Source organism: Patiria miniata, unplaced genomic scaffold, assembly GCF_015706575.1.
Source record: "Patiria miniata isolate m_02_andy unplaced genomic scaffold, ASM1570657v1 HiC_scaffold_6, whole genome shotgun sequence".
Taxonomy (NCBI): Eukaryota; Metazoa; Echinodermata; class Asteroidea; order Valvatida; family Asterinidae; genus Patiria; species Patiria miniata.
The window spans coordinates 12,403,781-12,422,880 of record NW_024037073.1 but is presented as its reverse complement, the minus strand read 5'-3'; the positions used below and the strand labels follow the sequence as shown (position 1 = coordinate 12,422,880).

General features: G+C 39.4%; 1 protein-coding gene across 1 annotated transcript; it reads left to right on the top strand.

The window, feature by feature from the left end:
* The first annotated feature begins 4,504 nt into the window (after window positions 1-4,504).
* On the top strand, window positions 4,505-18,627 carry LOC119743447 (NXPE family member 4-like). Its single transcript, XM_038219848.1, has 5 exons — window positions 4,505-4,805; window positions 5,140-5,273; window positions 12,503-13,335; window positions 15,124-15,176; window positions 16,052-18,627. Exons 2-5 carry the CDS (start codon window positions 5,163-5,165, stop codon window positions 16,876-16,878), a joined length of 1,824 nt encoding a protein of 607 aa, XP_038075776.1. The 5' UTR covers window positions 4,505-4,805; window positions 5,140-5,162; the 3' UTR covers window positions 16,879-18,627.
* The last annotated feature ends 473 nt before the right edge of the window (window positions 18,628-19,100 follow it).

Genomic DNA, 19,100 nt, shown 5'->3' with positions numbered 1-19,100 from the left:
TACTGCTCATCGAATAGTGCATACTTATATTCGTGGCTCTTTTCAAGACCCAGTCGATTGCCACATCAAAGAGGATTGTGGAGAGGATGGAGCCTTGTCGGACGCTGGTCACCTGGAACCAACTTTATCCTGACACAGCAGCGCGAGTTGTCGTAGATGCACACTATTACTCCGTATGACGACTTTTTCTGGGACTCAATGAGAGGAGTACTCTTCATAAGGATGGTCGGTGGACGCTGTCAAAAATCCTTGTTGAAGTCGATGAAGCTGATAGCAAAGGGGGACCTGGTACTCTTGACATTTCTCGATGATATTTATACGCCGGGGAGTGAAGATCTGTTCAGCGGATGAGCGTTTTGGTCTGAAGCGTGCCTGCTCCTATCACAGCTCGCTACCGACGACACCTCTCAATCGGTTCAAGATCATTCGACGATAGACTTTACCAGAAATTGACAGCAATGACACTCCCCTCCAAATGTCACAGTCAGCAAGATTCCCTTTCTTGGTATACTATGCAGATGACAGCACCATCTTTCCAGTCCAGATGAACCACCACACTTGGTTTCACATCTGGCACAACCATCAGTCACATCGCCTCCGGCTTTTAGCATTGCGGCGGTGATGCCATCCATGCCGGGCGACTTGATATTTTTAACATCCTTATGGCTTTCCTTATACTTCCTAATTGGTGAAGTGTTGATGGGGAGGGTGTATACAAGGTCTTCGGCCTGGGCAGGGGTACCAGGTTGGGGTCAATTTGTAGCACTTCATTGAAATGCTCAGTACACCTTGCCAGATTCTCCTCTCCACTTGACAGAAGGTTCCCATCTTTGGCTTTATTTGGGCCAGATCTTGAAGACAAGGTGCTGGTGACTCTCCTTCAATGCGATCCAGCTGCCTCCTCAGCTTTCTCTGTCAGGTTATCTAACCATTCCATTTTCTCTCGATGGGAACTCCGTTTGACTTTCCTGTCTTTGTCGATTATGGAAAGAGGCTGTGTTGTCTGACGATGTGATTCAGTATTTATGGTCCTAAATTCACGATACACCGGCACAGCTGCGTTCTGCGCCACATCCCGCATATCTCCATATAAGGAGTTGTTTACCACTACTCTCAAGACTGGACATAGCATTATATAGCTAGAGGGATATCCCGAAAAGAAAACATGAAGTAAACTTGTTGAACAAAATCGTCGGAAATTTATACTTTTTGACTTGTTTTGACTTTTGAATCGGAAAGTTTTGATTTTTTTGACCGAACAAGTATTTATGAATGGGAATAAATATGTGCTTGGCAGGTATTAAACACTATGTTCAAGACCGGTTGGAGTCCGGATGCTGATAATTACCCTCGCCGAACGCCTTCGGATCGGGTAATTATCAGTAACCAGACTCCAACCGGTCTTAAACAAGTGTTTTAAACCCGCCAAGAACACATTTTATTCCCTTAATTAGTCACTCCGGCCGAAACCGCCCTGCCTATTTATCCTTGTTTTGTAGGCGCCTGAAACCGCCCGCACTTAGTGGTTTTATGTATTTATCAGTGAATAAGCGCAAAGGGTCGTGTGAATAAAATTTAGCGTTTGCTTTTACTACTACCACTTTTTAGGCATCTACTGGGATTTGTAATCTGAAAGATTTTACCATTTGTTTTATACTTTTTAGCTTTTGCGGGATTAAGCGTTTACTTTGTTTCGTGTGAATAACAAGCTCGACCGGAAATATCTCGGAAGCTGCGGGCCAACGAATTCGTGTTCATGCATAAGTCACGTGACTGTGCCATGTACGTTTTGGAAGGAGTATTGTGTTGAGTAAAAAAAAATCAGGTTTTTGACCCAGTGACCCCATGATGACATTTGACCCCAGTTTGGTCATGTGACATGTTGGGGCTGGGCTACTGATACTGTTGACAAATTTTGGTTGAAATCGGTCGAAATATAGGAGCAATTGACAACTGTCAACGTTTGTTACTAACTAACGGACTAACGGGGAGACATGATGATTTGTTGAGCTGCTATCCCGCAGCTAAACAAAGAGTACATGTAAATGCTTCACATTTCAAATATGTATTGGTCATTTTTCAAGGTTGGGTGGCGACTACCTAAAATATAAAGCAAACACCGTGTGCAAAAATTGCTGCAGTTATCAATAACAGTCGCGTAAAATTAATTTTAATAAATTCATTAAGTACATACATGTATAATGCCGTGTGTTGTAGGCATACAAACTCGCATTTCAATTGCTTTCAATAAATGTTTAAGCATTTTGCTCTCAGGTGTATTATACGAATAAGATAAAATACCTTGAACATATGGCAAATACACCTATGCAAAAAATGCTACATTTATTCATGTTAATCGCATAAAATGCAAATGTTAAAACAAATCATAATTATTATTCCGCTGTATGCTGTAATAGGCCAACAGATGTTGCTAACTGCGTCCACAAAAGGGCGACACACCTTATTAAGGCGACATATTATACCTGTCGCCCTTTTGTGAAAACGACCCTTAGGACAAGGAATGTTATTGTTGCAAACCATCTAGATCGATTCCTCGTGGTCCAATTAGTGAAAATACCGAATTTTGTGGGAAAAGGAATAGGTAAATTTGGGTTAGGTGACAGTTTAGGTTTGTGCACAAGTCTATGGAAAAGTCGCCCTATTATAGCATTTAGAGTAATTCCTACATGCATTATTATTATTGTTATTATTATTATTATTTATTCGAACGCAACAGCACAAAACAGAACAGGAACAATAATATAAAGATGTACAGGACCAATCCAAAAACTAGAAATACAAAAATAACGACAAAAATACCAAGAAGCTATATACAATAAAGACGATGACAAGTAGGGCAACTAGACGAGCATAGTGAACGGTAGAATTATGATTTGGTAAAAACATGATTAATGAGTGTATGAGTGTATGAGGAAAGCATGCAAGTATGAGAAGTCAATCAGTGGTAGGACACCCAAATAAACTCATGTAAAAAAAAAAAAAATACTATGCGGGTCATATCAGGGACAGCAAAAGTAAACTAAATTGCTCGGAAGCATGTTATCCCACACATAGTAAAACAAGAAAACTGATTTAAAAAAAAACAAGACACGAAACAGGAGGGAGACTGATCAAATTCACACTTTTGCATGCTGCCAGGTCAATCCGGGCAGATTAAGAGTAAATATAATACCATGGATCGTATGAATAAAAACTAGCGTTTGCTTTGACTACCAAGCATTTGCTCGTATGAATAAAATGAAACAAACGAAGTGTTACTGTGAAATTTCGATGCAAGGATTAACTAAGGAGAAACTTTATCCAACGGAAATCTGGGGACTGAACGAAATGAAATAATCGTCCGGTTTATGCGGTAATAATCTTTTCAAACGTTTAATATTGATTCTTCAATATTTCAACTAACAAACAACTTTGTATAGGCCTATTGAATTTTGGTATGACTTTATACCGGCTGAAATATGTGGGTTTTTTTTTAATGAACCGTGATTTCGTCTACAGGACACTGTGGAGCTTTACAATTTTTATGAAAGTCTATACTTTCTGCATTCTGCAACTAACGAGAACATCTCTTTACTTATCGACTGTCAGAAACCAAGGACCTCTTTTGTGGAATCAACAAACCTTAAACCAACACATATCTTTAGATCAATGAAGCACTTCAAAAACTACCTGAAAATGTTGATGTTGACAAATAATACTGATAATTAAGTTTCCCAATAAATATTAAATTCCATGTCATCTCACGGATTGTTGAAAACATATCATTGTTTTATCATTCCTTGGCCACTTTTTGCTCCTTTCCCTCTTCCTTCATTTCCTGTATTATCGTAACTAATTGATTTCCTTCCTTGTAATGTAGGCCTATGGATATACAACAGTATATATGTATATTCACACGAATGTGAATATTTTGCTGTTAATTTAATTTATTTCCAATTTAATTAGTATACATGTATTCACCTGATATAATTCATATTAATGTGTTAGCTTAATTTGTAATTACGGGTTCCAGGTCTTGTTCAAGCTTATGCTTTTTACCTGCATCCCGCGTATCATTTCTGTCATTCTTTATATAGATCTTGTTAATTATGTTTTTGTGATATGATGTGATACGCTCACTTCCGAATTCCGAATAATTCAGGACAAATGCTCACAGCGTGTTTGGGACGACACACATCAAATTAGGAAAGGGGAGGGTCACCAATGAATTTTGGGAGAAAATTCTATCCAAAAATTAGTCCCGTTCATGGCTTTCACCCTTCTTTTTGTTCTTACAAATCCTCAAGTTCTTGGCCTGCAAAATGCTCTAAAAGAAGGCATGCAAATCGTGATTTGGCCGGCGTAGGCAATTTCGGGTCTTAAACTGGCCTGCGGTTCGTTGGTGATAGCGGTTCGTTGTGATAACGCCCTCTCGCGGCGGTGGGTTATCGTGTATGATCCAATAATCAACAAAGTCATTTCTTGCAGGGGTCATTCAGTAAGGGTCACGTGACCTAAGTCGCGTTGCATATGTCGGTTGTTGTAGTGTGTTGTGTGTGGTATGCATATTTATATCAAATTGCTCGTGTCTGTCTCTGTTACATTATAATATAGCTCTAACGCACACACGTCACATTTCACTGTCTAAATATTTTCACTAAGGCAAGCGCAGTTCAAACCAATGAGTCCCAATTTAACCACACCCTGTGATGTTTCGAGCACACGGAAATAGTCGCTGGCAGAATTGAACGTTCAATTCTGCTCCTTTGGACCTGGCAGTGTCTTCAGAAGTGATCTGGACATTGGTAAGTAGGCTAGATTTTTTTTGTGATCCGAGGACAGAACTCTAAAACGGTGTTTGTGTTCAAAATTTCGTAACTTGAAAATTACACGAATGATTTGGTTGATTCTTGTACTAAAAGAAAGCTCATTGATTGGGCTTTCATATCCTACAATTTGAAAGTGCTACGGGCCAAACTTCATTCAAAAATTGGTCCTGCCATTTTTGATTCGTTTTTTTTTGTTTACTCACCTATAACACATGCCTGTTACCCCCCCCCCCCCCCCTCCGCCATTCCTGCTCTGGAGAGCTTAATGCCTCGGTTAGTAATTTCTATCCTGGTTTAATATTGTTCGCAGGCTCCGTCCATCAATCAACAAATATGAAGGAAAATGGCGCAAGTGGCGGGCTTTGTCCCCGGACTGCTGTTTGTCACTGGAAGACCTTGGTTCCTATTACTCTCATAATGTTGGCAACCTTGTCATATGCAATGGTAAGACTTTGTTTGGAGTGCATTGTCAATACTTGACCTGTATTGTTACTAAGGGTCACAAAATCTCAGCTCTGTAAAAGGTTTGCATGGGGGGATATGTGAAAAACAGCAGTAGGCACTGACGTTTTATAAAAATCAAGAAAACTACTTTTTTATGGTGTATGCTAGATGTAACATTTTGTGCGAGGATTTTTCCTCGAAATTTTGAAAGGCCTGCATGCAATTTGAGAAAGACACCAATAGTACATGTCGAAAGATCAGGCCCTCGAACCTGTTTTTTTATATGTGTATTTCAGGTAAATACAGTGAGTAAACAGTTTGCGGAAGGTGTATTAATTTTTCCATGTATTTCAAAGAAAAATACATGTATTCCCACAGCAATGTCTACGGAACAATACAATGTTTCCGCTGTCAACGAAAAGCACCATGTATGGTATCCAAACTAAAACAGTGCTTCTCAACCCGCATTTATTGCAATGTGGTGTTTTATCTTAAAAAAGTATTCCAATTAGTCCGGCAGCCAGATGCCACTTTTTACCTGAACCTTGCATCAGGGGATATATAATATGTTTGGACAGATCCCTGTTCTTTAGACCATGTTTAGCCAGAATCTGCAGGGGGACATTCTGTGATTTTCACAACTATAATGGTGGCGCTGTCTATATTTCTCATTATTTTGTATTACTAAATTTTGTTAAATTACATAAAATAAAACGAAACATGATGGTCTGTTTTAGTTGTTCAAGAATATTTGACAAAACATTTGTTTCAAAGAACAAATTATTGAATTCTTTTAACCCTTTCCTTACCATGGGCGACTTTTGTCGACCAGAAAACCACGCACAGAACACCCTCAACACAGATTATTTACTACTTTTCAGAAAGGCGGCATGTTGATATGTTTGGCCGCCCATACATCAACCATATACCAGCTGAAAGAGTGTTTTCGGATCTTTCTATTGGTGTGGTTTATTCATAGTATTACCATACCAAAAAAAATGAGAAAAGTGCTTCAGAAGTATCCACGCACAATTTGAGGTATGGAGTGCCATTTGGTCATGTGGTGAAATGGCTTGCAGTTTTGATAATTGGGACCAGATGAACAAAAAGCATAACTTCCTTATATTTGCACGTATGGACTTCATTTTTACATCACATAAAAGAGTAAGGTTCAAGGAACAAACTTTACACACAACATTTATGATTTTAATCACTCCTTTGCAATGAAAATCTGGGTTGAAAAAAGTTAGTTTTTGACTCGTGCTCATTTTGTTCACGCTCTAGTGATTTCCGCATGACTGAGCAAACAATTTGGTCCTGGGGGGCCCTAGTCAATAAACAATGTGTGCATGAAAGGGTTAAATATGGGACAGAGGATAAACATGTTCAGTCTGGTTTTTCTGGTATAATGTGTAATATGCAATCTTGTTTGGGTCAGAGTGCACGCACATGTAAATAACCTGAGAATCACATGGCTTTTGCCGTTTGATTGAAACTTCGCTCGACATTCTGTAATTTGTAAGAGTAAATATACGTTACAGTGTAGCCTCATATAGCCATGATACAGGGTGAGTCGAAAAGCGGAACCCAAACCCCCCCCCCCCCATAATATATTTCATATTTTAAAAAAAAATATGTAGCACCAAACATAATAATGACTGGAAAGCCAATTTCTTAAGCTACTTTTAGATGAAAAAAATTACTGAAATTGTTCAATCCGTTCAAAGAATATCACCATTTAAATGCAATGACCCTAAAACCTGTTTCGTCCAACAACAAAAAAAGCAGTTTAGTATGTATTCTGACTGTTTGGAACAACGAAAATGACACAGAATACTTGTTTCAACAACTGTCAACAGCTGTAGTACACACTATCTTTATTAACAACCCTGGGCGGCAAACAATATGATTTATAAAATCCACGGTTTTTTTAAAAGACGGGCCTTCAAAAGGACTTTGTTGAATATTTTTGACTTTTAAACTTAGGTTTTATCGCTGGTGATGTTTGAAAACAGTTTTGACGACGATTCTTGAAATCGCATTTTTGGACGAAAGAGGTTTTAGGGTCATTGTGTTTAAATGGCGATATTCTTTGAACGGATTGAGCAATTTCAGTATTTTTTTCATCTAAAAGTAGCTTATGAATTTGGTTTTCCATTCATTATTATGTTTGGTGCTACATATTTTTTTTAAATATGAAATATAATTTTGGGGGTTTGGGTTCCGCTTTTTTTGACTCACCCTGTAGTGACACGTGCAATCAGCGGCGGCGGAACGGTTTTCAAACTGGTGGGCATCACCAAAAAGGGGCACTTGCTCAGTAAAATGCATCGTCCATCGGTGCAGCAGTGTATCCAGCATTTTTTTGGGGGGGGGGGGGCACATCCGTGCTGAAATGTCGACACGTTTTTTTCACCGGACACTTGGCCTCCGTAAAATCTAAGGATAATGGGGGGAGTAGGAAGTTGGAAGTAGGAAGTTGTAAAACCCATAAATGTGTCTCAAATTATCCTCTGTGCTGTGAGCCACACAGCAATGTGTGCTAAATTCCCTCTCTTGAGTCATATAAAAGGCTATGGGGTTTTCACCTATTCCAATGGGATGGGATTTACTTAATTCACATCAGAACGAAAGGCCCATGACAATCTGATGCACTGATATCACTAACTGCGGAAAGAGGCGTGAGGTAGGCGGACAGTCTTTTATTGGCAATAATTCAAACATAAAAGAGAACAAAGAGAGAAAGACATATCCACAATGAATTACAAAATTAAGTAAAAATTACAGTAAAATTAAGATTACACAAGATCTATGACCGCATTCGATGACTAATGCTCCACCTAAATGAACAGTGATGTCACAATATAGGCCGAATCAGGAAATCTTTACACGGGCACTAAATGATCATTTGACATTATAAGCTCTCGCAGGACCAGGGGAAAAGTCTATTGCATGAGTAACTGATTCAGCTAACACAATGACAATAATGGAATACCTAAGTGTCAGTTCTAGGTTTAGGTTTCAGGTGCTCTTTTTATCAATAATGGGCCCACCTGTTTTTAAAATGTTATTACTGATGAAGCTACCCTGTTTAACCTTTCAATTGCCAAAAAGCATACAATCGCGCGCTGCATATGCTCAGCCGATACCGGTTCCTCAAGCTTTCTACCATGCAGCTTCTCCACAGATGATAATTTATTGTTGACACTCAATGTCATTTAAATTTAATTACCATTCTAGTCTTCATTTCTTGAAACAGGAAGGTACAGACTTGTTAGTACCAACTACCAAGTAAACACATTTGTCGCTTTTAACGTGTTATTAATATTTTGCTTGTTGAGGAGGGAAGTATCTTTAAATTAATAATGGGAACACAAAAAGAGTAAACAAAAACAAAGAAATGTGGATCCTGATGAATTGCCTCTCTATACGGGTATAAGTGAGTGTTTATGCGTTTGTGGTACATCTCGAAAGGTGTAAATTTAGGTGAAACTTCACAAATTGACTTGATGCATCTAAACTATTAGATAGCATTGATATAGAAGCTAATAATTCCGACACTGAGACTGAAAAAGACAGTTTATCAAAATGCGGCGCGCAGAGGCAATTAATGGTCGTGTCTCTTTTGTAGATGTTCATAAAATATGCAAAACTTCAGGCCGTTTATTTCATTTGTACACGCAGCGGCACAAAGACGGATGAATAATGATATCATTGGGATGAAAATCAAAATTTTGGAATATGATTGCTCCCACTTCAGAGGTGATGCATTGGGTCATTTGAGGGACATTTTGTATAGGAAGTGGGTATCTAGCATGAAAAGAAAAAACCCACCCCACCCAAAAAACTAAATCTGCACTGTACGCACAGTGGACAGTGAGTATTATTGCGAAATGAATGTCTTTTTTCCCCATTTTAATCGCTTTGACATAGTTTATATTGAACACACCACTGAAATCAGTAAGACTTTCATAGATGAGCACATAACTGATAATTTAATATATTAAGAGTAATTTCGTGTAAATACTTCATATAAGTGTCCACGCTCAAAAAAAAAAAAAAAATCGAATTTTTTAAAACTTTGAGGGATGAAAGGACTTTGGGAGCAAGTAACTAAAATAGACTTTTTAAACCGATATTTTGCCCGTTGCCATGGTTACGGGCCATTATGTGTTTTGGCCATTTTGGGGCAATTTTGAGGCTGCAAAAATTCATTTTTTTGAGTTATTTTCAAAGGTCATCAGGCCAAACTGCGAGGTAATGTAACAAAAGTAACTATATCACGACAAAGTATCATCCTTACCCTTGCAAGAAAAAAATAGAAACACTTCTGAAAAATCTCCTTTACATTATTTTCAGGCCCTATAATACATTTGTGATCCTTGTTCTTACAAAAACATATTCATAACTCAACTCGACAGTGTTTAATTAACAAATTGCGTGCCCGACCACCTTGCGTTTGTAACAACAAACGCGAACCTCTAGTTTCATTTTAGAGTTCAATAGACGTACGGATGCTAGCATTGTGTAGGCCTACTCAACCTTACAAAAAAACAGCACGGGTCCATCCTGCGGTTACACACATCCCCAACCTAACAGGAATGGCATCGACTTTCATTTAGACTACATGTAGTCATGCTGTACGCCAATTCCAGTCTCTTTGTTTTGATAACAAAAACCTATTCATGCTTTACCCTCTGCAAGTTTTTCCTCATAAAAACTAGAATAAAACCTAGACTGATAAAATATCCCCAGCTCGCCCCAAAATTTCTTTCTAAAGAATTTGGTCCTTTAGTCTATTACATTTGCCATGATCCCTGTATCAAACAAATAACACTGCAAATATAACTAGAGCTACAACTATTTTATTGGCCAGCTAAGTTGTGAATATTTTTATGAACAGAAATTCATCCGTTTCCAGTTGGACCATTTGTTTTAGCTTGAACAAAAAAGTATCCTTTCGGGTTTTATAGATATCAGTATACATTTTATTTACACTGATGACGTCATCAGTTAAAATGTCCAAACTTAATATTTATTTAGTTCAGACAGGATAACGTTCATCATACAGTGAAAACAACTTCTGAAAATATGAAAATTAAAATGAATATTTCAGTGTAGGTATTAATAACACTTAACTTCCGGTCTCGATTTCAACTTAAAGGAAAGAAAACTGATCATTTTCAAATGCTGTCTACAATAACTTCCGGTCCGATGACGCATGATTCTGAACCCCAACAAAGTCCTTTGAGATTGTACAAAAAAAATCGGGGGTAATTTGATAAAATTTGTGACAAATGGTTTTTAAATTCAAATTTCATCTATCTTTGACGTACCGCTAGAGGACGTCCTTTCAAGTAATGACGTCATCATACCCATTTTTGTGTTTGACATTCCCACTGATTATTTGTCTTACTTATATAACTAGTAAAATGCTTCCATTTCCAAGTTATACTCAAATTTCATTACACCAGAAGTAATGGTCAAACGACTAAGTGTACGGAAATTCAAAATATTACTCTTGACACTGTCTAACTGATCAAACAAAAATGAGAACTGTACTCCACTTATGTGAAAAGTTACAGTTCAAAGTAATTTTTAAAATGTTGACATTAAATCGCTGTTAATTTTTGCGTCACAACTTCACAACATTTTCACATCTTCGGACCAGGGTTCAGATTCATATTAGGTTTTATCATCATCCCGTAAACCATTTGGAAGAAATTTCTACATTTTGAATTCACCTAACTTTGACTTTGATGTAGCCCCGGAGGTAAAGGTCGAGCGATTTCACGTGCAAGATAAAAATTGATTATCAATTTATTAATGGTTTATGTGATTACAAAATACAAGAGTCATTGATTTTCTTTTTGTTCAAGAGTTATTAGTGAAAGACGTGGGTAACTTTTTCAACTAATGCACCACTCAGGGTCAGCGATGATTTTTTTTTAAGTTACAAGTTTATACCATAAACCATTGAGGAGAAAACCCGCGGAGAATTACAGTCCAGAAAAACGGACACAAACAAGATTTATTTGAACAATTCTAAAAACTGATGCGGTTATGCCCGATCACTCAATAAACAATCGATATCATAGAAAAATTGCCCAACCCTGAGAAGATGTCATCATGCAGATTCTTTAAAGATATAGTCCATCATTTGTAATTTGTGCATTTTGTTCGTTTGAAGCAACAAAAGTGTTCAAAATCTAATGAAGGATACTGAACAACTAACCTGATGAAGTTTCAGCTCAGCTTCAGCTGTATATTCCGCGAAAAACAGCATTCTAGGATCTAAATTTTAAATCAAAAGTTGCTGAATCATGTTTTGAATTGTTTTGAATTGCAGCTATACGCGATGTCGCGCACTGATCCGACGAATTATAGCAACCGCGCGCGCCTGTGCGTCGTGCCAATGCTTGCGCGCGCTGCGCCGAATAACAAAACGAACTACTAATTTAAAATTTCCTACGGTGCGTCTTAGGCGTTGATTACTTCAAAATTATAGCTTGCCTGAAAGATTAATTTCACAGGGAGTTTAGTCCACTTACTATCTTTCAACCAAGTATGTTTTTCAACAATAATACGCCAGTTACTTTTTCGGATGAATGCAAATGATGGACTATAGCTTTAATAGTATGACCTTCTTGGGTAGAATACACAAAAACATATATATCCAACAAAACACGGTTCACACTGGCTGTCGGACTACACTTTGATTATTCATGACAAGTTCCGCTAATACAGTGTCGCAAAGGGCAACGGCCTCCCGGTGGGGCATGGGCCCAACCTCTAAAAAAGAACAAAGGGGAAAAGAAACGAAGAGGCCGAAGACTATAGTATTGAATGCAGTGTAAATTATTGCACAATAGAGACTGTCGATAAAAATAGGTTTCGTATACATATTTGAATAGAAGTCTTACAAGAAAAAAGTGTGTAAGATGTTTGAATAAGTCTCATTAGAAAAAAATGAAAATACAACAAAAAATTCTACCTCAAAAATATAACAGAAATGCATGAGTCGGGTAGAGAACAATGCCCACTTTAAAGTTGTACACATATCAGTGTTCGTGCACTTTTGTTATAACGATGTAAATCGATTTACAGCTGGGAAGTAATCTCTATTAACTTATTCTAGCCGATTTTTGTTTTTATTTATTTATTTGTTTACTTGTGGAAGCCCTTTATTGATTTTCCCCTTTGTTTTGCACTCGTGAACATTACTACAGGCACTATTCTATCAAAGCGGACAATTCCACTTGATTGCACCGAAGAAAGTGATTCTCCCGCCCAAAATACTGCCACGTGGTCAGTTTTCTCTTGACCAGTCTCAGGTACCAAGAACCCCCGGAACACAGCTTGCGGCATCAGATCAAAACTTGCTCCTCAAAACGTGGGATAAGACTGTATTCAACGATGTGGATTCCACGGCATACAAGAACATAGAAGCCGTGAACAGCACGGGGAGAGGGACAAGTATGGAGTTGACGAGTTTCAAAATGACACACGTCGAGCTGGTATCACACGTAGGGCGAAGCATCAAAGTAGGGGATGTCTTACAATACCGAATTCAGAGCAGGGATTTCAACGGGAGGAAACGCATTCTTGGCGGGGACATGTGGTACGCTACTTTGAACTCCGATAAAGACCCCAAGGCGAGCACCGCTGGACATGTAGTTGACCACGGCAACGGTACCTACGACGCGTACGTGCTGGCCGCCTGGCCCGGCAACGCCAAGTTCAACTTGATCCTGGTCCACGCAAGCGAGGCTGTGTACCACTTGAGGAACATTGTGTGGAATTCGGAGCGAAGGATTATTTGGTTGGGACGTTATTCGTTCAAAGGCAACACAACGGATGCCGTGTGCTATCTGCAGCACCATGGGAAGTGGGAAGGGAAGTGCGAGTACCCTGCCTACCGTGCATTGGGAAGCACTGTCTTTCTCTGTGACAAGAAACCAGACTTTCCCTGTGAGTCCCTGTACGCACTCAATATTCACCGTCAGGCTACTGGTGACAGAGCAAAAGAATTGGCTAATGGTGTGGAATACTTATACAAAAGGTGGGCAGTACAACTTGTACTTTTGATTAATGTTAGAATTAGTATTGACCCCCCGCCCATTCGTAGCAACTATTTTTGTTCAACCTTGCTTAAAACCAGTTCGCGTCGGAGGACGTGATTACTCGCACTGGCTACACAAGCACGGCTGACGGGTTAAGACGTCAGGATTGACTTAACTCGCCTCCGAGTGACGTCTAAACACGCTAATCCCTCGGGCCTTTTGTACACACACAGCACACCCACACAAAGTCCGTGGACGGATGTTATTGTAGGGAGATTTTCTAAATGATCAATGTTTTGCATCGTTCGGTACCCATTTGCCAAAATATCATTGTTGCTTAAATAGTGATTTCAGCTTTATTATTGACAACATAATACTGTGACGTCATCAAACCGAAAGTCATGTGTAATTATTACGTACACATAGGCCTACGTTCGTGGTATTATCACATTTCCAGAAGTCTTTTTGCAACATATAAAATCTGTTTAATCTTAATCAGAATTCGTTGAAACTGATGACGTCATCAACCCGGAAACAATGTGCAATTAAAATGTATATCGATTCCTAAATGCAATTGTTCAAATTAGTAAATGCTTAAATGCGGATAAAAGTTTGATTTTAATACTTTAAATTCCAGGGGTTTTTGGCATCAAGATAATTATTTACAAGTACATTAGACCATGTCAAATATTAATTCAGCAAAGACAAAGGAAAAGCTTTAGGGGTGCACAGCTGTAAATAGGCACAAACCCATCCGCCGAGCTCATGAATAAAAGTTATACTCTCAAAATATTCCATATTAAAGAGTTCTGAGAGCCATAAAATTGGGGAATTGAAGAGATATTGCAATAAACCTCTTGCCCGGACTTGGGCCTTCCAATTCTGAGCATTTTGAATGCAATTGGGCTCGAAAGTGGCGCTATTTTGCCATGTTGTGGAGAGATCGTTTTTCAAGATGGCTACTTTTCCGTTTTTGGTCAACCCACCAAAAAATGAAAAGAAAAGGAAACATGACAAGTTGATCATCATTTTTCTGTGCAACTTAAATACATGTGAGAGTTCTGAGTATTTTAAAGAGAATTTTGAAGTATGGGCATTTAGCACTGGTGGCTACAGGGGTGCACCCTTGTTGTTTTAAGCATGCACACACAAACGTTGATTTAAAGCACAGCCAATTCCCAATTGGCATACATGTGCAAGATTTAGGAACATGAATTAATGATCCAATAGCAGGGGTGAGGGAGCGGGTAGTGGTGGGAGCGAACTTCCCAATACCATGGGAAAAATCTATAGGAAAAATCTTTATGTTAATTATAGTAGAACCCCATTGTCCAAAATTAGTGTTGTCCAACGTGGCACTCTATTTTGGAATAGTCTGGATGCCTCATTTAAATCATCAACCACTCTCTGTGTTTTTGCTAGAAAACTTAATGCTCATTTTTTTGTAATTGCATTTAATAGGGATAATAACGGCCTTGATTTATGTCTTACACCTGTGTCTTTGCTTTGTCTTTTCATTTCACGTATGTCTGTCTGTCCATAGGCTGGGGAACAAAAGCTGATGCTTCACCCCGGACCTAGATGCTGCCATTTAGTTAATGTTAACTATTATATCAGTTGTTAATATATCTTTGTACATGTATTGTCAATTTGATTATGTAACATTATGTATCATCCTTTATGGCAGCATTGAAATAAATGTATCGAATCTAAAGAAAAAAGTTGGAGTGAAATGATTTCGCCTGAGATTCTATGAATTAAACGTCATCTTTTCCTTTTCGTTGCAGCCCATATTATGAGCAAGATGTTCCCGTGGCGAATTCCGCATTGCGAATTGAAGGTTGGTGGCACATGCTTTGATGTGGTTGACGGCAATTAACAAACAGTCATGTGACATGGTTTGCCCAATTGTCTATAGGCCTATATATAAACCTTTCATTATCTAGGCTATGTTTAAATTAACTTTGAAAAAAACGAAATTGAGAGAGGGTTATATATCGTCACCGACACCACGAAGTAACACTCCACGTGTTAAACCATATATTTTTTCAGTTTTCAGTTTCTTACATTTTTAAACATTATTCATCAAGGCCTACCATTGCACGAAGTTTCAAATCTTCAAGAGCTTTACTTTAATAATTACGCTAATTACCATGGCAACTTTTGCGAGAAAGTGACAATTTTCGTTTTCACGAAGTAACACTCAAGTTCCATTTACCATTGTAATGCATGGCGCGCACTCTTCTCAAATGCAAGCAAAAACGTTTTCACGAAGTAACACTCTTCGGGTTTGAGCGCGTGCGCGCTGACCTCCGTTTCCACGAAGTAACACTCTTCTAGTGTTGTAATGCATTGAATCGTGCTACTTCGTGAAAACGAGAATTTACAGTTTCGCAGCTTTTTGGTTTCACGAACTAGCACTCATCTTTTTTTCTCTTATTTCTTGTTGTTTTAATACACAAACTGGTGAAAACAGCAAATTTAATGACATCGATACATCTAGTGTCCACAACGAGAAACCCAACTAAAAATACTCTGCAGTTTTGACGCAAAGTGTTGTTTTAGAAGGTGTTCCACTTCAGATGCCGTTTTCTCCGAATGCTAGTTTTTACTGGTACTTCGTGGTGTCGGTGACGATATGTATACCAAGCACTGATTACGGACGGACAACGTATTTAAGATAAGAGTTTGCGATTCGTATTTTACCACATACAGGGTCGGAATTTCAGCACAACAAACTGCCTCGCTGCAAGGCGGACCAGCCGATCCCTACACTCCAGGGGTATTGGATGAATGGCAAGTGGAACTCACTCTTGTGCGAGTTCGGGACTTGGACGGAGAAGTCGTCGCTGACGTCCTGCCTCCGCGGGAAGCGTGTTGTGCTACTTGGCGATTCAACCACTCGTCAATGGCTGGATGGTTTAATCAAGTTACTGAACACTGCCACCGTCGATAAGCCCGGCAGGAGATTGTGGTCAAAAATCCACTATGACTCTCTCAATCTCACCTTGTATTTTCAGTTTCACCCGTACGTGATCGGGTCGCACACCTATAAGCTGAACGAGATGAAAGAGGAGGTGGATGTCTTGAATGGACTCAACGATGCCGATTGCAACTACGTTGTAGTCATCAGTCCATGGGCCCACTTCAGCCAATGGACGCGGGACAGCTACATCGAGCGAGTCCGTCTAATCAGGAAAGCTGTCATTGATCTAAGGCGCAGATGCCCCGATGTACCTATCGTCATCAAAGGACCCCATGCAAAGGAGCATAAAACCTGGGAAGCCGCGATGTTCGCATCGGACTACATCTTCACACAGATTGAACTCATCAACCGTGAGGCCTTAGGAGGCCTCGGGGCGTTTTTCTTGCCTACATGGGACATGAATCTCGCTTATCCCTCACGCAATAACGTCCACATGCCCAAGACTATTGTAATGGAAGAACTTAAGATATTTCTAGGCTATGTTTGTGATACTTTACATCCACACCGAGTGGGTAAAAACTTGGCTGTGCCGGTTCTTCACGATATTGTATTGTGACACGTGACGTCCTGCATAATAACTCCTTTGTCTTTGTAACAAACACAGGGTGATGGGGCGCAGATCAATTTGACATTGTCTCAGTTCGTAAATATGATTATGCCAAAAAGACAACGGAAAAATATTCAAAATAATGATGAAATTCCAAATTTTTTCGCTTTTGAGCATTTATTATATTTATTAGTATGAGCAATTGCATTTAGGGATCGATAGATTTCAAGTCACATTCGATTTACACGTTATTTCCGGTTTGATGACGTCATCGGTTTAGATTTGTGCATAACGAATATTGATTTAGTTTAAACAGGTTATTTTACATAAAAAATAACTTCTAGAAATATGAAAAAAGCTCCAACGTAGATATCATGTTTATTGTACGTATGATTTACACCTGACTTCCGATTTGATTATCGTCAAATTAGGTTGCTTATCGTCAATAATGAAACTGACATTTTGGCAACAATGATCCCAGTAGGCAGCCTACAGGAGCGGCGGAACGCTTTTAAACTGGGGGAGCAACAACAAAAAGGGGCACTTGCTCAGAGAAAAGGGGCACCTTCCGTCGGTGTGAAAGTGAGAGCCCTTCGGCCTCCGCAATGGCGGATCCAGAACACAACTTTGTTTTGGGGGGCAAACAAAATTGGTCCCCAATAAAGTGGGTCCACAGATTCACGGAGTGGGGTTTGGGGCCTAAGGCCGGGCCCCGAAAAAAAATGGATTCTTGATGCTCTGTGGTGCGGTCTGAGGCAATTTCTGACTTTAACCAAACTTCTTTTTTGGAAAAGATGGTGTACGTAATGGCTGCCTTTTTTTGTGACGTAATGACTGCTTTTTTTTGGGGGGGGGGAGGGGCGCGGAGGCATGGCTCCATTGCCCCTCTTGGATCCGCCCTTGGGCCTTCGGCCCACCGCACATGTACACCCTCCGCCCCGGCAGTAACCTCTCTGGGTCCGCCCATGAATTTGACTATAGTTAGGTAGAGAGACCAGTTTTTGTTTATCTCGTTCATGGCTTTCACCCTTCTTTTTGTTCTTACAAATCCTCAAGTTCTTGGCCTGCAAAATGCTCTAAAAGAAGGCATGCAAATCGTGATTTGGCCGGCGTAGGCAATTTCGGGTCTTAAACTGGCCTGCGGTTCGTGGGTGATAGCGGTTCGTTGTAATAACGCCCTCTCGCGGCGGTGGGTTATCGTGTATGATCCAATAATCAACAAAGTCTTGACCCAAGACTTATGGTAATAACGGTTTTGTTTTAAGAGGTTGAAAATCCCTTCCGATTCATGTATGGTTCGTTTTGATCAGTAAAAAACCCTGTGATCGTCATTTTTCGGCCGAAGTTTTCCTCCAATAACTGGATTTCTTGCAGGGGTCATCCAGTAAAGGTCACGTGTCCTAAGTCGCGTTGCATATGTCGCACATTGGGCCAGTTCAAGGTCAAACTGCGCCAAAATGGTCAAAAAGTGATTGTTTCAGAATCAATATCTTCAATTTTTGTTAGTTCCAAAGGTCCAGGGGTACTCTAAATGCATGAAATAGGGACACAAATTGTTTAATCATGGTCGATACTCTGATGTTTTCACTTAGAATTGTAACAATCCAAATATAGCTGGTTAAACGTAATGCCTTATATAACTAGCTGTCTCGGTCGCTACGTAAAAGATATCGCCACAAAAATTTACTTGAATGTTGTAGATATCATATATTTCATGGAAATAAAATTCATAATCCGTCTAGTTTTGATTTACTGTTTCAAATAGCCTAAGAAATTCATGTAAATCGTCTATTAAATGGTATTTTTTTATGCACATGAAGAAAATATGTATTCCCGCCGATTCCCGCTTCAGCTCTTGCAATTTGCAAACGCCTGAACCTTAACACACAGTTTAAAAAAAAAAAATTGGCTGCGACTTTTTGCGACTTTTGGAGATATTCGATTTTGAAGTAGTACGCGACGGTGCTTAGGCGGGCCTGTTTTGACTCAACCACCCGTAACGACCTGTGCGTGTGACAGGTTGTGTATTCCCATGAAGCTTCTACCACAGCAGCAAAGACAACACTGCTCTGTAGACCTGGCTGTCATTCACTTAGCCTTGGTCAATGCTCTCGTCGTTATTCGTCCCGTACGCGGTCAATCGTCGGCATATATCCTCACGCGCTATGCACATGCATGTAAAAATACAGCGCGAACAGCGAACTCACGCGGCCACTATTTTTATATGCAAA